General features: G+C 44.3%; 1 protein-coding gene, 1 long non-coding RNA gene and 8 other non-coding genes across 11 annotated transcripts; all 10 read left to right on the top strand.

Annotated features, from left to right (window-relative positions):
• Nucleotides 1-28: 28 nt before the first annotated feature.
• Snhg1 (small nucleolar RNA host gene 1) lies at nucleotides 29-2,868 on the top strand. The gene is made up of 10 exons (NR_002896.3): nucleotides 29-48; nucleotides 683-731; nucleotides 945-1,025; nucleotides 1,214-1,263; nucleotides 1,556-1,588; nucleotides 1,764-1,798; nucleotides 2,027-2,065; nucleotides 2,324-2,368; nucleotides 2,609-2,644; nucleotides 2,781-2,868. It is a non-coding gene; the product is annotated as a small nucleolar RNA host gene 1 (long non-coding RNA).
• Nucleotides 535-606, top strand: LOC115489078. The gene has a single exon (XR_003952974.1). It is a non-coding gene; the product is annotated as a small nucleolar RNA SNORD25 (small nucleolar RNA).
• Nucleotides 793-867, top strand: LOC115489084. The gene has a single exon (XR_003952980.1). It is a non-coding gene; the product is annotated as a small nucleolar RNA SNORD26 (small nucleolar RNA).
• Nucleotides 1,074-1,143, top strand: LOC115489083. The gene has a single exon (XR_003952979.1). It is a non-coding gene; the product is annotated as a small nucleolar RNA SNORD27 (small nucleolar RNA).
• Nucleotides 1,410-1,485, top strand: LOC115489082. Its single transcript, XR_003952978.1, has one exon. It is a non-coding gene; the product is annotated as a small nucleolar RNA SNORD28 (small nucleolar RNA).
• On the top strand, nucleotides 1,634-1,698 carry LOC115489081. The gene has a single exon (XR_003952977.1). It is a non-coding gene; the product is annotated as a small nucleolar RNA SNORD29 (small nucleolar RNA).
• Nucleotides 1,883-1,951, top strand: LOC115489086. The gene has a single exon (XR_003952982.1). It is a non-coding gene; the product is annotated as a small nucleolar RNA SNORD30 (small nucleolar RNA).
• On the top strand, nucleotides 2,136-2,202 carry LOC115489087. The gene has a single exon (XR_003952983.1). It is a non-coding gene; the product is annotated as a small nucleolar RNA SNORD31 (small nucleolar RNA).
• On the top strand, nucleotides 2,408-2,533 carry Snord22 (small nucleolar RNA, C/D box 22). Its single transcript, NR_004445.1, has one exon. It is a non-coding gene; the product is annotated as a small nucleolar RNA, C/D box 22 (small nucleolar RNA).
• Nucleotides 2,869-12,336: 9,468 nt separating the features above from the next.
• On the top strand, nucleotides 12,337-17,166 carry Wdr74 (WD repeat domain 74). Of its 2 annotated transcripts, NM_134139.1 has the most exons (11): nucleotides 12,381-12,447; nucleotides 12,529-12,635; nucleotides 12,718-12,839; nucleotides 14,196-14,271; nucleotides 14,390-14,536; nucleotides 14,695-14,796; nucleotides 15,808-15,908; nucleotides 15,989-16,044; nucleotides 16,361-16,506; nucleotides 16,638-16,694; nucleotides 16,944-17,166. In NM_134139.1, the coding sequence occupies exons 1-11, from the start codon at nucleotides 12,384-12,386 to the stop codon at nucleotides 17,118-17,120; spliced, it is 1,155 nt and encodes a 384-aa protein (NP_598900.1). In that variant the 5' UTR covers nucleotides 12,381-12,383; the 3' UTR covers nucleotides 17,121-17,166. The 2 variants fall into 2 exon arrangements, with proteins under 2 accessions (XP_006526617.1, NP_598900.1); XM_006526554.4 differs by lacking the exon at nucleotides 12,529-12,635 and having other exon boundaries at nucleotides 12,337-12,447.
• The last annotated feature ends 34 nt before the right edge of the window (nucleotides 17,167-17,200 follow it).

Here is a 17,200-nt window from a genome sequence, read left to right on the forward strand (position 1 = left end):
TTATAGGCCACACGTTGTTCTTGTCGGCCTCATTTTTCCTTGTTCGGGGTAAGTACTCTACGTCTTTATGTGCTGTAGTTTTCACTTTGTTTTTTTCTTGTCTTTCTCTTTTTTTTTTTTTTTTTGGTTTTTCGAGACAGGGTTTCTCTGTATAGTCCTGGCTGTCCTGCTGAAACTCACTTTATAGACCAGGGTGGCCTCGAACTAAAATCCGCCTGCCTCTGCCACCCGAGTGCTGCGATTAAAGTCGTGCGCCACCACGCCTGGCTCTTGTCTTTCTCTTAATCAGCTTTCCTATAACTGCGGCTGGCTTTTATCACAAACACCTATCTGTCACTGTTGTGAACCGCCGCCTGTATTTTCTTACGTAATGTTTATTTCTGGTGATTTAAAAGACCCTCGTGGGCAGCGTTAATAAATGTGGACTTTGGTAATCTGTTCCGTAGTCTTAGCGGGGAGACCATGTTAGGGCATTCAAGACCTAAAGATGACAGGATTTTGTGAAGGACAAAATGGTGGCGGCAGTGCAAGGCCACCCCCTATGATGAGGACCTTTTCACAGACCTGTACTGATATATCTGTGAGGATAAGTAACTCTGAGGAGGCTGGCCCTACATCACAGCCTTCTCATCCTTTAGAGATTTCTTGGTGTAGAAGTAACCCGATGCTAACTTCTCTACAGGTTTGAGGTGCCACCTTACAAAAGGATGGGTGTACGCTCTCTTTTCAGAGTAAGTAGTGTTAATGGTTTTACCAGATTTTTTTGGTTGTTGAGTATAAGTTGTGTGTGTGCTACGGGGATGATATGAAAACTGAACTCTCTCTTTCTGATGGTTTAGTGGAGAAAACAAAAATTCTCTGAGTAGCACAATCTGTGGCAGGTATTTGGATTGTTTGGCATAAAGTCTTTTATTGAAGTTTGGGGTTTTTTTTTTCTGTTCTAGATGTGGTTCATCTCAAAGCCCTTTACACTTTGGAGCCAGGCCTGTTCAATTTTACAAATAACACGTTTTGCTTGTAGTCAGGTAGGTATTGATGGTTGGTGCTTCCTTAGGGAACATATTTAGATGGCCACTTAATGATGAACAATGTAAATGACAAGCATATGGCTGAGTTGCAATGATGTCATCTTACTACTGAAATGGGCTGAAGAAAGAAGGTGCTGAGGTGGCTGTGATTACATTTAAAAATGACATTGTTTCTCTGTTTCCAGGGTGCTGTGACAACATGAAGAGTTCGAGCTACCTCCCAGGATGAGTGCAGGTAATTGTCCAAGTAGAGCTTAGGGTTTCCCTAGGGAAAATAGTCAAGACAGACATTGAAGCAGCACAACACTTTTTTGCTGCTTACTATTTGTATTTCTAGAGGACACATTATGTTAAGGCCTTTGTTCTCTTAAAAACTCAACTGTCAGATGATTTGAAATGATGACACTGAACACTCCGTGAAGGTGTGAATTTATAGCATGTTAGAGTTCTGATGGCAGTTAGTGCTGACAGACAGATTGTAATTCTGTCCTGATGGTTGAAAATAACTACTTGTTACTCTTCCACAGGTTTTCCTGGTGACAAATCTCAGGCATTCAAAGGTTAGTTAGATTATTTTGGATGGGGTTTGTTCACTAGGTTTGCTGTTTCTATGATGAATCAAACTAGCTCACTATGACTGCTAATGAAAACACAGGAACACCTGAGAAACCAAAGGGTAGTGTGGGGGCAAGGGCCTTATATCCAGCCTTTTCAAGGTTTGTTATTTTTCTCCAGGTTCTGTTAGCAGTGCCATACTTGTGGGTTTACAGGTGAGTGATTCCAGTGTGTGGTGTGGTGTATGTGCATAGCATTGGACTGGGGTGGGGGGACCTAACTGAGAACGTACTTTGTGTATATATGATGACTTTCATAGAATCTCGTTCGGCTGATGATTGCTGTTGAGACTTGGAAATCTGATTTTTCTCAGAATGATGGGTTAGATAGGAACAAGCTGTTGCAGGATTTTTAACATTGCTGATGACTGTCTTGTTTTTCAGAGATGGTGTGTCTGGCTGAGAACAAAGGAGCCGTACCAGGTATATGTCTTAGTAATGCTTTTTGTAGTATAAGGTTGAATATATAATACTTAGACCTAGTGAATTCCTGCTCACCCTGATGAACTGAATACCGCCCCAGTCTGATAGCTGTGGAGAAAGGTATTTTCTGAGTTGTGAGCTCATTTTGGATCAAGTAGGAAATTTTTTATGCTAATACTAGCATAGTATTAATACTAGCATAAGCTTTTGTAAAAGAAGCTTAAGCATTAATGGCCCAAATTGTTTGCTATTTTGTAGGAAAGTTGAAGCATATCTTCATTTTCAAGTCCAGGCTAAAATAAGGTGAGAAAACTTAGATGAAAAGTATGCTGAACTATAATTTCCCCATGAAGAAATGTTCACACGTCCTACTTCCTGTCCTAGCTCCAGAGCCTGAAAAGGTGAACCCACTGGGGCTGGCTGGGGGAAAAGAGGAAACTTTGTTCCAGAAGGAACTGTCTGAGGGATCATTTTTGTGCGTAGAAAGGGAAGAATTCTCACTTGATTAAAGAGGAATCAAAAGGTGATTTACTTGTTTTACAGGTCTGAGGAAAAGAATGAGCTGCGTGTGAAGGATAGGTAAGCCCTTCAAATCATTAAAATGGGCGGCGCAGGGTTGGGGGAAACTGGTTACCTAGACAGCCTATAGTCTCTTCTGATAGTGAATGTAGGATGATTTTGCTTTCTACTCCTAATTCAAATTTTTATCTTGCAGGAACAGAAATCATGAAAGATCTGTTTGTCCAGGCCAGTGTTTCACCATAAGAGATCACTTTAAAATAAATGATGAAATAATTCTTTGCAATTGCAAATTTACCTTCCTTGCTTACCACATTGTTAACTGTAGGAGCTGATACCTGGTTCTTCCACTGTTAACTTGTACTCTGTGTTTGTTCTAGCAATAAATGCTCTTTATGCTATTTATTGTGATGGCTTATTTGATTTGGGTGGATCCTAAAAAGTCTTGGTTTCACTAAGGTAAAAACCCTCTACTTGGTGATTTCTTTAGCAGGACTATTGAGTCTGGAGTAATGGCACCTGAGCTTTGTATCAGCAAGGCAGGAAATCTGGCTAAGAATTCCCTAGGTCAATTATACTGTGATATGCAGAAATTGACTTACTAAGGGTTCCTTTTATATAACAAAAGTTTCTGTGAAACTCATCCTGCAATTACCAAGAAACCCCCATTTCTTGCCAAGAGTAACTTTGAAGCTGACCATGGCCTGTTAAATGGTTTCCTGTGTGTGTGTGTGTATATGCTATTTAATATGCCTTTGCTGGCATTACTGCAGACCATCTGACAGTGTCTCCATTTTGGCTAGGAAAAGTATGAAAGGAGATGAAGCCCAGTCTATTAGTGTAGTTTAAGCCATAGGGAAGGGAGTTGAGCTGGTGTACGGTAAGACAGGGAGTAGAAGTAGAGGAGGCTGACCATGAGCATGTGGAGAGGGGGACTGGTAGTGAGATGATCAAGGTGGCAAGTTAGGGTTTTTGCCTGTATATATATATATATACAGGTCTGCCTAAAAAAATGGCTGATACCACAGTGCTGGATCCTCTAGAAGTGAAGTTCTATGGTTGGGTTGTGGGTGCTGGGAAGCCAAAGCAGAATTATGTCGGATGGGATGATTTGGCTGCCAAGTGAATAATAAAGGGTGTTCCTATTTCATGTAGGTTTCAAGCTTACATGATAACATTTCCTGATCATGTGCACTATAGGGGAATTGCCAAGATTAAACAGAACAGATTGCTCCATAAGACGGGACTACTACATTGGAGTGTTCAAAATTTAGGGATGTAAGGACCAGGAAATCAAGTATTCAAAATACATGTATCAAAAGATGGCCTAGTAGGCCATCACTGCAAAGAGGCCCATTGGACTTGCAAACTTTATATGCCCCAGTACAGGGGAACGCCAGGGCCAAAAAGGGGGAGTGGGTGGGTAGGGGATTGGGGGGGTGGGTATGGGGACCTTTGGGATAGCATTGAAAATGTAAATGAGGAAAATACCTAATTAAAAAAAAAGTATTCAAAATACTGTAAGTTTTGGAAGCCCACACTAACAAAAACAAAACAAAAGCTCACAGTCCTGTGCTAAGGCAAGAAAAAAAAAGTGGCCATCAAAAGCTGAGACGTGAACTGTACAAGTAACAATTCGTTTCAGATCAGCCTCTGTCTTGCTGTCCTCATTCAGTTACCTGCAAAAATGAAGACACTGAGGCAGAGGAGGAAAAAAATTAACATTTACCAGGAAAGGGAACAGATATTTGCAAAAAATTACTCATTAGGCAAGACTAGTATGGGAGCCACTGTTAGTATACAATAGTGTGCTGGGCAGTGATGGCACATACCTTTAACTCCAGCACTTGGGACGTTCCAGGCTAGCCTAGTCTACAGAATAACAGGACAGCCAGAGCTGCACAGAAACCATCTGAAAACAAAAACAATACGGTGGTTGAGGAAGGGCAAGAATGCTTGGTTTCTAGCAGGCAAGGAGTTGGATATGAGGCTTCTGGTGAGGTCTAGCGTCCCATCTGTAATCTCAGTCAAGGCCATTTGTGGCTACATGAAAAATTCAAAACAAGGGCCCCCAATGGAGGAGCTAGAGAAAGTACCCAAGGAGCTAAAGGGAACTGCAACCCTATAGGTGGAACAACAACATGAACTAACCAGTACCCCCCTGGAGCTTGTGTCTCTAGCTGCATATGTATCAAAAGATGGCCTAGTCGGCCATCACTGGAAAGAGAGGCCCATTGGACTTGCTAACTTTATATGCCCCAGTACAGGGGAATGCCAGGGCCAAAAAGTGAGAGTGGGTGGGTAGGGGAGTGGGGGGGGATGTATGGGGGACTTTTGGGATAGCATTGGAAATGTAAATGAGGAAAATACCTAATAAAAAATTAAAAAAAAAAAAGTTCAAAACAGAATGGCAACAATATGTACATATCTGACTGTCAGAATTAAATAGGTGGTTCCCACTACAGCTAAAGTGCCAGGGCACGTTCCCACATGTACACTCAAAACAGTCTGTACTCTTCAAAAACACCCTAGCTTCACTATAGTTCACTCTGTGTGTGTGTGTGTGTGTGTGTGTGTGTGTGTGTGTGTGTGTGTGTGTGTGTGTTTATGATTTATTTCATTTATATGAATACATTGTAGCTGTCTTCAGTCACACCAGAAGAGGGCATTGGATTCCATTATGGATGGTTGTGAGCCACCATGTGGTTGCTGGAAATTGAACGCAGGACCTCTGGAAGAGCAGTCAGTGCTCTTAAACACTGAGCCATCTCTCCAGCCCCCACTTTGTGTTCTTGACACATTCCTGTTTTGTGTACTTTCTACTCTATCACGGGAAGAAATTCCCAGTAAGGGTCCTATCAATATCTGGCAGGCAAAAAGTGTCAGTTCCTAGCACTCACTTCAGGTGGCTCACAACTACCCCACAGCTCTATGTCCCAGGGGATCTGACACTCTCTTCTGGCCTCCAAAAGGCACCAAGGAAAACAATTCTCCAAAAACCCATGAGCTCACACACTCATGCACATAAAAAAGGATAAAAAAATTTCAGCCTAGCATCCCAGTGGGCCACCCTAATTTCAGCACTTTGGAGACTGAGACAGGTGAGTTTCTAACCATCCAGAGCTACATGGCAAGACTATTTAAAAAGTAAGTAAACGGGCTGGAGAGGTGTCTCAGTGGTTAAGAGCACTGACTGCTCTTCCAGAGGTCCTGAGTTCAAATCCCAGCAACCACATGGTGGCTCACAACCATCAGTAACGAGATCTGACGCCCTCTTCCAGAGTGTCTGAAGACAGCTACAGTGTACTCACATAAAATAAATAAATACTCTTTAATCCCAGAACTTGGGAGGCAGAGGCAGGTAGATTTCTGAGTTAAAGGCCAGCCTGGTCTACAGAGTGAGTTCCAGAACGGCCAGGGCTATACAGAGAAACCCTGTCTCAAAAAAAAACAAAAATAAATAAATACGTGAATAAAAAAATTTTTTTTAAAAAAGAGCTCTTACTCCTGCTTCTCTCCCTCACCTCTTACCCCCTTGTTCCCTCTCCCTCCCCATTTCCTTCCCCCCTCTCCATGTGATCATGGCTAGCCTCTACTCTCTCCTCTCTGCTTTTCTCTGCCTCTGTTACTTTAACTGCCCTCCCCATGCCCTAAATAAACTCTATTCTGTACTAAAAAATAAATAAATAAAAATAAAAAAAATTAAAAATTTAAGAAAAGGAAATAAACCAGAAAACCAAGCAGAGCCTGGGAAGGTGGCACTTGGTAAAGAATCACGATAGTTTGAAGACCTTCTTTTGATCTCCAACACCCATTCAAGTATCAAAACAACAAAAGCCAAGTGGTGGTGGTGCACACCTTTAGTCCCAGTGCTCAGGAGGTCATCTCTGAGTTCAAGGCCAGCCTGATTTACAGAGCTAGTTCCGGGACAGTCAGGACTACACAGAGAAACAATGTCTCCAAAAATCCAGAAAACAAACACAGCAGTGACAGGACCTACCTGTAATTCCACCTCTGCCAAGGCAAAGACAGGAGGATCCCTGGTGCTTGCTGGCCAGCCAGTCTAGCTGGAAGCAGTGATTATACTCCAGTGAGACGGTGGAGGTGGGTGGAAAGGTTAAGGGCACTTGCTGCTCTTCCAGTTCCTGCAAGCCCTGGGTCCTGATTAGCAAGGGAATGAAGGAAAAACATATAGACATACTTATAGGTCAGGTATGTTCACTCAGATGGAATGGATGGATCCTACCTCCTAACTGAACCTCGACTTATTAGGTACCAAGTACGGGGGCGAGGGTTTGGTAGTCCCTCTGAGAAATCTCTGTAACCAAGTAGTCTCAGGCTGTAAACATTCAGGAGGAAGACGATGCAGTTGTTAGTTTTTCAGTTGTTTGTTTTTTGTTTTACACAATCACCAGCAAAACACTTGTAGTTGTGTCAGAAGGCAACTTTGCCTTCTAACCTAACCCATATACAGACAAAATTTGTCACTTTCAAGCGGGGCGTGGTGGTGCACGCCTTTAATCCCAGCACTCGGGAGGCAGAGGCAGGCGGATTTCTGAGTTCGAGGCCAGCCTGGTCTACAAAGTGAGCTCCAGGACAGCCAGGGCTATACAGAGAAACCCTGTCTCGAAAAAACAAACAAACAAACAAACAAACAAACAAACAAAAAATTTGTCACTTTCTCTTAGGTCTAAGGCCTTGGCCTTTGTCATGTCCTACAAAGTACACTCAGGACTTCACTCACTCATATGAAGTGAAAATTCTGGAATTTTGGTTTCTTTAAAACCAAAAACATATGGAAAGTGTTTTTGTTTTAATCTCAGGTGCACAGATACAGGGCAGCTTCGGACTGTCCACAGCAGCTGCAGATATGGGGCGGCTTCGAACTATCCACAACAGCTAACTATGATTTTTCTCATGCTCTAGTACAAGTGTGCTTTTGCCACAAAGAGTTTCTGCAAGTGTGTGACTATTAAAATTCTGAGAAGTTTTCATAAGAGTATCTAAATACTAGTGCTCCATGAGGCAGGGTTGTTGATTGTTGATCTTTGGAGGGGTTGTTTGCAATTTCCAAAGAAGAATAACAAGAAAAGAAATTATTTTCAGGGATATTCTCTCTCTCTCTCTTTTTCCCTTCTTGGAGGGTCTCCCTCTTGGGCATCACGATTCTAAAGTATGTGAACCAATCGGGAGAACGTTAAAGTAGGATGAGCAGGGTTATGCAAATGACTGTGCTAAGGAGGAGACAGTATAAGACAGTTCTCTGAAAGAACAGCCAGTGCTCTTAGCCACTGAGTCATCTCTCCAGCCCTTAAAGCACTATTTTATTTTTTATTTATTTATTTTGTTTTGTTTTGGTTTGGTTTTTCGAGACAGGGCTTCTCTATATAGTCTTGGCTGTCCTGAAACTCACTTTGTAGACCAGGCTGGCCTCGAACTCAGAAATTCGCCTGCCTCTGCCTCCAGAGTGCTGGGATTAAAGGCGTGTGCCACCATGCCCTGGATGTACTGGAACTCACTTTGTAGACCAGGCTGGCCTCGAACTCAGAAAGGTGTGTGCCACCATGCCGGGCTAGAGTGTTTTTTAAAATAGTGCTTTAGCCGGGCGGTGGTGGCGCACGCCTTTAATCCCAGCACTCCGGAGGCAGAGGCAGGCGAATTTCTGAGTTCGAGGCCAGCCTGGTCTACAAAGTGAGTTCCAGTACATCCAGGGCATGGTGGCACATGCCTTTAATCCCAGTACTCGGGAGGCAGAGGCAGGTGGATTTCTGAGTTCGAGGCCAGCCTGATCTACAAAGTGAGTTCCAGGACAGCCAGGGCTATACAGAGAAACCCTGTCTCGAAAAACCAAAACCAATGGGGGCTGGAGAGATGGCTCAGAGGTTAGGAGCACTGACTGCTCTTGTGAAGGTCTTGAGTTCAATTCCCAGCAATCACATGGTGACTCACAACCATCTGTAATGGGATGCAATGCAGTCTTCTGGTGTGTCTGAAGACAGCTACAGTGTACTCAAAGAAATCTTAAAAAACAAACAAACAAACAAACCACCGTCAAGGCCTACATCAACATCAGGGAAAAAAAAAAGCTATGAACAATTAGAAGGAAAAAAAGCAATGTTTCTCAGCCTTTGACTAAAATCAAGTGTAGTATTTGTTCTTACTATTGGGAGATCCTGACAGAATGTAAAAGGTCACAGAAGCCCCATGGCAAAATAGATTTCACTGTTAACAGAACTAGCTTCACTGATTTAGAAAAATAGAGGTGGGGGCTGGTGAGATGGCTCAGTGGTTAAGAGCGCCGACTGCTCTTCCAAAGGTCCTGAGTTCAAATCCCAGAAACCCGTAATGAAATCTGATGCTCTCTTCTGGAGTGTCTGAAGACAGTTACAGTGTACTTACATATAATAACTAAATAAATAAATATTAAAAAAAAAAGAAAAATAGAGGTGCACAATGCTCTGGCTGCTCCTTGAACCCGTGTGTCTGCCAGTGTTCTGACTGTTCCTTAAACCCAGGTGTGTACCCACTGCTGCACCTCACTGCCAGGTGTTTGTGATATTGGTTGCTGGGGATAGAGCCTGAAAATCTCCCCAGCAACCACAGTTGGGGCCAGTTCGGAGTTACTGCACCTTCATTAGACTCTTTCCTTGTTTCCCTCCCATACCCATTTCTTGAGATCTCAATGATTTTAGAATAAACATTGCTTAGATCTGGAAATCCCCTACTCCCTTCTCCTCCTTTCCCCCTTGAGGACCTATAAAAACTGGGACCCCTTTCCCCTCAGGGTTGACTCCTCTACCCCTTCGTGGGATATGAGTCGTCCCCAGAGTTCTGGCTTTCCCCAAATAAAGCCTCGTGTGGTTTGCATCAAGTTTGGTCTCTCGTGAGTTCTTGGGGGTCTGCTATTATCTCAAGACTTGAGTGAGGGTCTCCCTTCGGAGGTCTTTCAGTATCTGCTTTGGAATTAGGAGGTAGAATGGGAGCTTGCTCTGTCCACTCTATGCACTGATTGGGCATTGCAGTACTTCTGGGAATGGTGTATCCCCTCGAGGAATGCACAACCTTTAAAGAAGGCTCTAGGTGCAGCTTGTCTTACTTTTACCATTTTGTAGAGGTGATTGACTGTCTCTGTCTCCCTCTTGTTGAAATCTGGTCTTAGTCATGACACTTTTGCCTTTTTTGAGACAGGGCTTCTTTTTTTATTCCTGGCTGTCCTGGAACTTGCTCTGTAAAGTATGCTGCCTTCTAAATTCTGAGATTTGCCTTACTCTGCTAAGATTAAAGACTGCTTGCCACCACCGCCCGGCGTCTAAATTGCTAAGCATTCTAAGTACGTCTATTTTTCAACCTTATGTAGATGTTTAAAGTATACTTGTATTTTCAGACCTCTCTAGGCTTTTTGTTTCAATGGTTTCTGGTTCCCTCTGCATGTACACACAATTTAGGGTACATTCTAATACATGTAGGTAAAACATGGATGCTGCAAAGTCTGTCATTATTTCTCAGGCTTAGGTTTTCCAGCTTTCCAGAGCTTTTTTATTTGTTTGTTTGTTTGTTTGTTTGTTTTGAGACAGGGTTTCTCTGTGAAGCCCTGGCTGTCCTGGAACTCACTTTGTAGACCAGGCTGGCCTCAAACTCAGAAATCCACCTGCCTCTGCCTCCCAAGTGCTGGGATTAAAGGTGTACACCACCACTGCCCGGCTTTCCAGAGCTTCTTATTAGTTTTATTTCAGAGTTCTCAGGAGTGAAACTTGCTCTTTGTAGTGGTTTCTTTTATGTGTATGTGCTTTGGCTGTCTGGATGCCTGGGCATCATTTGTATGCTTAAAGACCAGAAAAAAAGTTCAGGTTCCATGGCAGAGAATTGCAATCCTCCACGAGGTGCTTCTGTAAGAGCAGCCAGTGCTCTAAATACTGAACCATCTTCCCAACCAGAAATTTACTTCAAACAATTTGAATGTTTTGTCTGTTTTTTGTTTGTTTGTTTTGTTTTTTTTTAAAAGAAGTTGAAATCTTCATAAATTCTTTGACAAAGGGCAAGAAGTTCCTCTGTTTTTTTGTGTGTAGAGCCTGCCTTCAAGTCTGGACTGTGGGGACTGCAAAACTTGGGCAAGTTCAGTTTTATCCCAGGAATCAGATCAGAATGCTGTTTTCTTTTCTTCCTTCTTCTTTTTTTTGTTTGTTTGTTTTTGTTTTTCGAGACACGGTTTCTCTGTGTAGTCCTGTCTGTCCTGGAACTCACTTTGTAGACCAGGCTGGCCTCAAACTCAGAAATCCACCTGCCTCTGCCTCCCGAGTGCTGGGATTAAAGGCATGTGCCACCATGCCTGGCTGTTGGAATTTTTTAAAAACTATTTTATTGAGTTCTTATACCTCTATCTCCCTTCCAACCCTTATTCCACCCTAATCCCTTCTAATCCCCCAACACTAGATAGGAGAGAAAAAAGGCTAGAGGGAAAGGGGAAAGGAGAAACAGTAGTCTCTAGGCGACTTCCTGCTGATTAGGGACATCGTGTTTCTTGGGGCAGTGATATCTTCATAGTCAGGATATCTCCAGCTTCTCATCAAACTTCAACACCAGGAACCAGGGGCAGCAGTAGGAAGCAGCAGCTGCCTCTGCCTTCTTCAGAGGTCCTCCCACCTCTCTAGGACCCCTTACACTTATCCCTCTCCAGAGTCCCCATAATTGCAAATGTAAACTATCTGCAGCTGGCAAAAAAATCATACTCCTCCTAAATTATGAGACAATCATAGTTAACAGCTATGGACAAACTGAAGCATCCTCTTATGCTACACCTGGGATTTAAAAAAAAACCATATTTACGTGACTGGGTTTTTAATGTAAAAAAAAAGATTTATTTATTACATGAAAGTACACTGTAGCTGTCTTTAGACACACCAGAAGAGGGCGTCAGTTTTCATTACGGGTGGTTGTGAGCCACCATGCGGTTGCTGGGATTTGAACTCAGGACCTTCGGAAGAGCAGTCAGTGCTCTTATCTGCTGAGCCATCTCGCCAGCCCCCTGGGTTTTTAAAGAAATAAAATTTCTGACTATAGCCTTAATTTGAGCAAATAAAAATCATAACCAGGTCTCTACTTTTCAAGAAGAGATGGTTCAGTGATTAAAAGCACTTGCAGCTCCTCCACAGGACCTTGGTTCCATTCCCAGAATCTAGAAGACAACTTATAACCATCTGTATCTGTGGCTTCATCCTGGAGATCCGACTCCTCTGACATCCTTGGACTCCTGCACCCATGTGCAGCCATATGCAGACACACCTACTGATGGTCAGAAAATAGAGAATAACTTCTGAAATTCTTTTAATAGTGTGGGATATAATTAACACAAAATAGGGAGATGGAAGAGACCTGGCTCCACACAGTATTGCAGTTTAGAAATTATGCTTTTCACAGACAGTGCAAAGATGGTCCTTACTTTTTGGTTCTCCTTAAACAAGCATGTCCTGTTTGAGGTGTGTGTGCGTTTTGTTTGTATATTCAAGACAGGGTTTCTCTGTGCAGCCCTGGCTGTCCTGGAACTCCCTCTGTAGCCCTGGCTGTCCCGGAGCCCACAGAGATCCTCTTTTCTCTGCCTCCAGAGTGCTGAGATTTAAAATGTGTGCCTTTTTGAAGGTTGGGGGTAAGAGGGGAGGGATGGAAGGAAGGAGGGAAGAAGAGGGGCTAAATGACAGTTTGGGGCGGGTACAGAGTGAGAGACCCGAGTTGTCAGACTGAATCCGGCGCTCGCTGATGATGCAGTAGTGGCGCGCCGGAAGTGCAAGCCACGGGCTGGTCTGCGATGGCGACTGCCTCGGCTCGCTGGAACCATGTGTGGGTCGGCACTGAGACCGGCATCCTGAAAGGTGAGTATTAGAGTTGTTTGTGGGACAGTGCAGGGGTCGCTTGTTTGTCACCCCAGCGTGACTGACGTCCTCGTCCCTTAGGGGTGAACCTTCAGCGGAAACATGCGGCAAATTTCACACCGTCCGGACAGCCGCGGCGGGAGGAGGCAGTGAATGCTCTGTGCTGGGGCACTGGCGGCGAGACCCAAGTGAGCAGCCTCTGGCCGGGCCGGAGCTAAGGGATGCCTGACAGTCTTGCCCTTCTTCCATCATTCCTTTCTCTGCTGGCAGATCTTGGTGGGCTGTGCGGACAGAACCGTGAGGTACTTTAATGCTGAGGAGGGTACATTCCTGAGCCAGAGATACTGCCCAGGCGGGGAAGGCACGTTCCGAGGTCTCGCCCAGGCGGATGGGTAAGGACCACCCACATTCTAGCCCAGGTTACATAGCGTTTGGGGCTCTCTTGGATTGAACTGAATACTTTAAGTTAAACACTTTAGGTGATACAATCACTGGGATAGGTGATTGCAAACCAAGGTTCTTGTTTACGTTCATCCCTATAACATGCATTCATCGGACAGCGATTGAAAGCATGAAGGAAAAGTATAAGGATTTTGGGAAAAACACATGCCTTAATAAAGTTTGCATTCTAGATAGAATTTTTTTTTTTTTTTTTTTTTTAGATTTATTTATTTATTCTATGTAAGTACACTGTAGCTGTCTTCAGACACTCCAGAAGAGGGAGTCAGATCTCGTTAGGGATGGTTGTGAGCCACCATGTGGTTGCTGGGATTTGAACTCCTGGCCTTCGGAAGAGCAGTCGGGTGCTCTTACCCACTGAGCCATCTCACCAGCCCTCTAGATAGAATTTTTATCCTGGCTCCTTTATAACGTTCTGTGCACATAATTTAATGTTTTTGAACACGTGTTTAAGTAGGATTGACAAAAATATAAGATAATGAAGCTTCCAAAGTGGTGGCTAGGAAGGAAGAGTCACCAAAGTTAGTAATCTGGGAGCAGCTTTTCTAGATCGATGAAGAAAGAAGGCTGCTTTGGTAATTCAACAGGTGAGCTCCAGACAGGTTATATAGAATGGAGTTTTGAACTAGGTCTTGAAGTACAAGTATATAATCTTGACAAAAGAGATACAATCTAAAAAGCAGATACTGAGCAGAGACTAAGGAGGAGTTAACATACTAAAACGCTACATACATAGGACAAATGCCATTTGGAGGCTGAAGTCAAGGAAACATCAGTATACATGTAAGTTTGGCATTGTATTTGGTTGCGATTAAATGGAAAGGGCTTTTGTACTGAGTTGAGATCTTATCTCCTAGATAATAGAGTGTATTGGGTTTGAATAGGAAGTGTCATGGACAGAGCTCTGAGCCTGTAGGAGCAAGGAGTATCACAAAGGCTCTTTGCCACAGCCCAGGCAAGCAATCTAGAGCTTAAGCCTAGGGTGGCAGATGTGTGGAAGAACACAGACACAGTTGTGCAGAGCCTGGGAAACGGCTTGGGCTTCCAGGGAAGAGGTTTATGTTATCGTTGTTTGGGTTGGGTTGTTTATTTCTGGGGGCTGGGGGAGGGAAGGTATGTATGTTTTGTTGTTTAGTATCTCATGTAGCCAGGATGGCCTTGAACTCACTATGTAGCTCAGACTGACGTGGAATTCCAGGTTCTCTCTTTACTCCCCACACTGGTAGCTGTGCACCATAAAACCTGGCTTATACTTTGTAAAATCCCAATATTCTCTTGCTTGCTTTCAGCACCCTTATCACATGTGTGGATTCTGGGATCCTCAGAGTCTGGTGTGAAAATGACAAAGAGGCGTCCTCTGACCCAGTAAGGTTTACCTGTCCCGGTGGTTGAAAGGATGGGAGCTAGGGTAGGGGTCTGATGGGGAATTTGGTAAAGGAAAGATTAAGGGCTTTGAGACTAACTCATCTCTGGTTATTTTCAGCTCTTGGAACTGAAGGTGGGTCCTGGGGTGTGTAGGATGCGCCAAGATCCCACACATACACATGTGGTTGCCACATGTGGGAAAGAAAATGCTTTGAAAGTATGGGACCTACAGGGGTCTGAGGAGCCTGTATTCAGGGCCAAAAATGTGAGTGAGTGATGAAGGGTTGGGGAGATGCTATGTTTGATTGAGGTTGGGGAAGTGAAAGCCACTGACATGACCTAGATGGCTTTGGGGGTATGGAGGATTGGAGGAAACAGGTCAGGCTTATCAAACTTTGTGCCCATATGTACCTTCCACACCAGGTGCGGAATGATTGGCTTGATCTCCGAGTTCCTATTTGGGACCAAGATACACAGTTCCTCCCTGGGTCACAGAAACTTGTCACATGCACAGGGTACCACCAGGTGAGGCTCTTTTTACTCCCGGATTGAAGTAGCTTGAATTCAGAAAAACAACAAAAAAAGTGTCTCCTGATAGAGTAGGTAGGTTGCATGGTGTAACTCTGCCTGGGTTATCAAAGGAGCTCATACTTTCTTAGTCAACAAAGCCCATGGCTGAGCCTACTACTTTCCCCTTACTGCATTCCAGGGTGGAATTCTGAACTCTGGGTTTCTATTTCTCCTTCCTAGAAGGGAAAGCAAAGGGAGTGCTCCTTCCACAGGAGGTTCCACAGGGAACAGATATCATGGGTGAACATCAGGTTGTCTGCAAAACAATTATATAATCCTTCCATGAAGTACTAACCAGGCTCATGAGATCTGACAGTATTAGGCACAGTCTAGCTAGTATGGTCATAGAACTTTGTAGTCCTCATATAGTCTGATTTGCTTTGGGGGCCCCTTTCATGTCTCAGCTCCACCAGTTTTGTGTGAGTGCTTAGCTAGGGATCTTTGTGGCTAATTCCATTTGAAGTTGTGAGACTCTGGCAGGGTTGGGTCACTGTTGTCATTTGTCTAGTCCTGGACATGAAAGTCTGATAGAGGTGCTAGGCCTTTGCTCATAACATGTGAGGAGCTCCCCATTGCTCCCTCAGCAAGATGAAGCGTTCCTGTTCGAAATTCACCATTTTCTAGCTTTTCTATCCCTCCACTGCCCATAAGACTATGCTTATGAGGGCTCCTGAGCCCTTTCCGCAGTATTCTGAGATGAGATTAAGTACATACCTCAAACGAGAAAGCCGTCTTGCCAGGCATGGTAGTATGTCCACTTTAATCCCAGCACTGGGGAAGCAGGTGGATCTCTGAGCTTGAGGCTAATCTGGTCTACATAACAAAAGCCACGGCAAGCAGGACTATGCAGAGAAACAGTCTCAAAACAACAACAAAATAATAGTCTTCAAAAGGATAATGATAAATAAGATATTGGGGGGCCACTGTGGGTAAGGATACTCCTGTGATACTCTAGTTTTCTTTTAGGTCCGTGTCTATGATCCAGTCTCCCCCCAGCGCCGGCCAGTCCTAGAGGCCACCTATGGAGAGTACCCACTGACAGCTATGACCCTTACTCCTGAGGGCAAGTGAGTGGTGAGGGAAAGGGAAAGTGCTCTGGAATGGATCCAGAAGTCATACTGATCCCCCTCTTTGGTATCCTCCTTAGTTCCGTCATCGTAGGGAACACTCATGGGCAGCTGGCAGAAATTGATTTTCGGCAAGGTGAGTGGACCATGGGTTGCTTGAGAAGGGGAGAGGGCAAAGAGAAAGGTCACTACTGACAGGGTCACTGTGCCCTGTCAGTGTCACAGTCACTCTCTGGGTTCAAGTTCCGATTTCACTAAAAACTCTAACCTTGGACTAGTTATTTGATTCCTATGTCTTTGTTTCTTTGCCTATAAAACTGAATTGTCATTGGTAACTCCTGTTTCTAGGTTATTCTGAGGACTAAGTACTGATATGTAAGTGATTTGAACAGTAACTAACTACATATTCAGTGGCTGGTTAGCTAACACCCATGCCCTACATCCTTCTCCAGGGCGTCTACTGGGCTGTCTGAAGGGGCTTGCAGGTAGTGTTCGTGGGCTGCAGTGTCACCCTTCAAAGCCCCTATTAGCCTCATGTGGCTTGGACAGAGTCTTGAGGATACACAGGATCCGCAATCCACGTGGGCTAGAGCATAAGGTGAGCGCCCAAACCTTTGGCACTCGCCATTCTAACTTACCTTTTCTGGAACCTCTCCCCTTTCCTGTGCCCCACATCAAAAAGTTTCCGTCTCAGCTTATCTGGACTCAAAAACCCCTTTTATTTTACAGGTTTATCTCAAGTCTCAACTGAACTGCCTTCTCCTGTCAGGCCGGGATAACTGGGAGGTGAGCAACTAGTTAGGTGTGAGAATTTTGGAGCCAAAGGCATGATGGCAAGGGATTCTCTGTGGAGAGAACAGGAGGCTGCTAGAACACAGGCCGGGGCTTTCTCTTTACTGTAACTTAATTTCCTTGAGGAGTCCTCAAGCCTTTACAGGCTATTGCCAAGGGTGAAGTCCTCCAGAACACGAGGGCATTGGTTTCTAGATTTTCATCCTCTTTCCCTGACTCCTGAATGTCCTTCTTGATCATCAGGATGAGCCCCAAGAACCTCAAGAGCCCAACCAAGTACCCTCAGAAGACACAGAGACAGATGAACTTTGGGCCTCTTTGGAGGCAGCTGCCAAGCGGAAGCTCCCAGATTTGGACCAGACACAAGGTGCTCTCCAAAGAAGGAAGAAAAAGAAGCGGCCTGGATCCACCAGTCCTTGAAGCCCCTTGCTCATGTTGTTAATAAATAGCCCAACGCGCGTACTGATCCTGGACCTTTTGTGATGGGAGAAACGCCTTGT

The sequence above is a fragment of the Mus musculus genome, chromosome 19 (assembly GCF_000001635.26).
Source record: "Mus musculus strain C57BL/6J chromosome 19, GRCm38.p6 C57BL/6J".
NCBI classification, from domain to species: domain Eukaryota; kingdom Metazoa; phylum Chordata; class Mammalia; order Rodentia; family Muridae; genus Mus; species Mus musculus.

Bases quoted from the DNA above. Each gene is read 5' to 3' on its own strand.
- Wdr74 (NM_134139.1), top strand. From the start codon at position 12,384: ATGGCGACTGCCTCGGCTCGCTGGAACCATGTGTGGGTCGGCACTGAG. The intron at 12,448-12,528 runs GTGAGTATTAGA...CTCGTCCCTTAG, and splicing joins TGAGACCGGCATCCTGAAAG to GGGTGAACCTTCAGCGGAAA. The intron at 16,695-16,943 runs GTGAGCAACTAG...CTTGATCATCAG, and splicing joins CAGGCCGGGATAACTGGGAG to GATGAGCCCCAAGAACCTCA.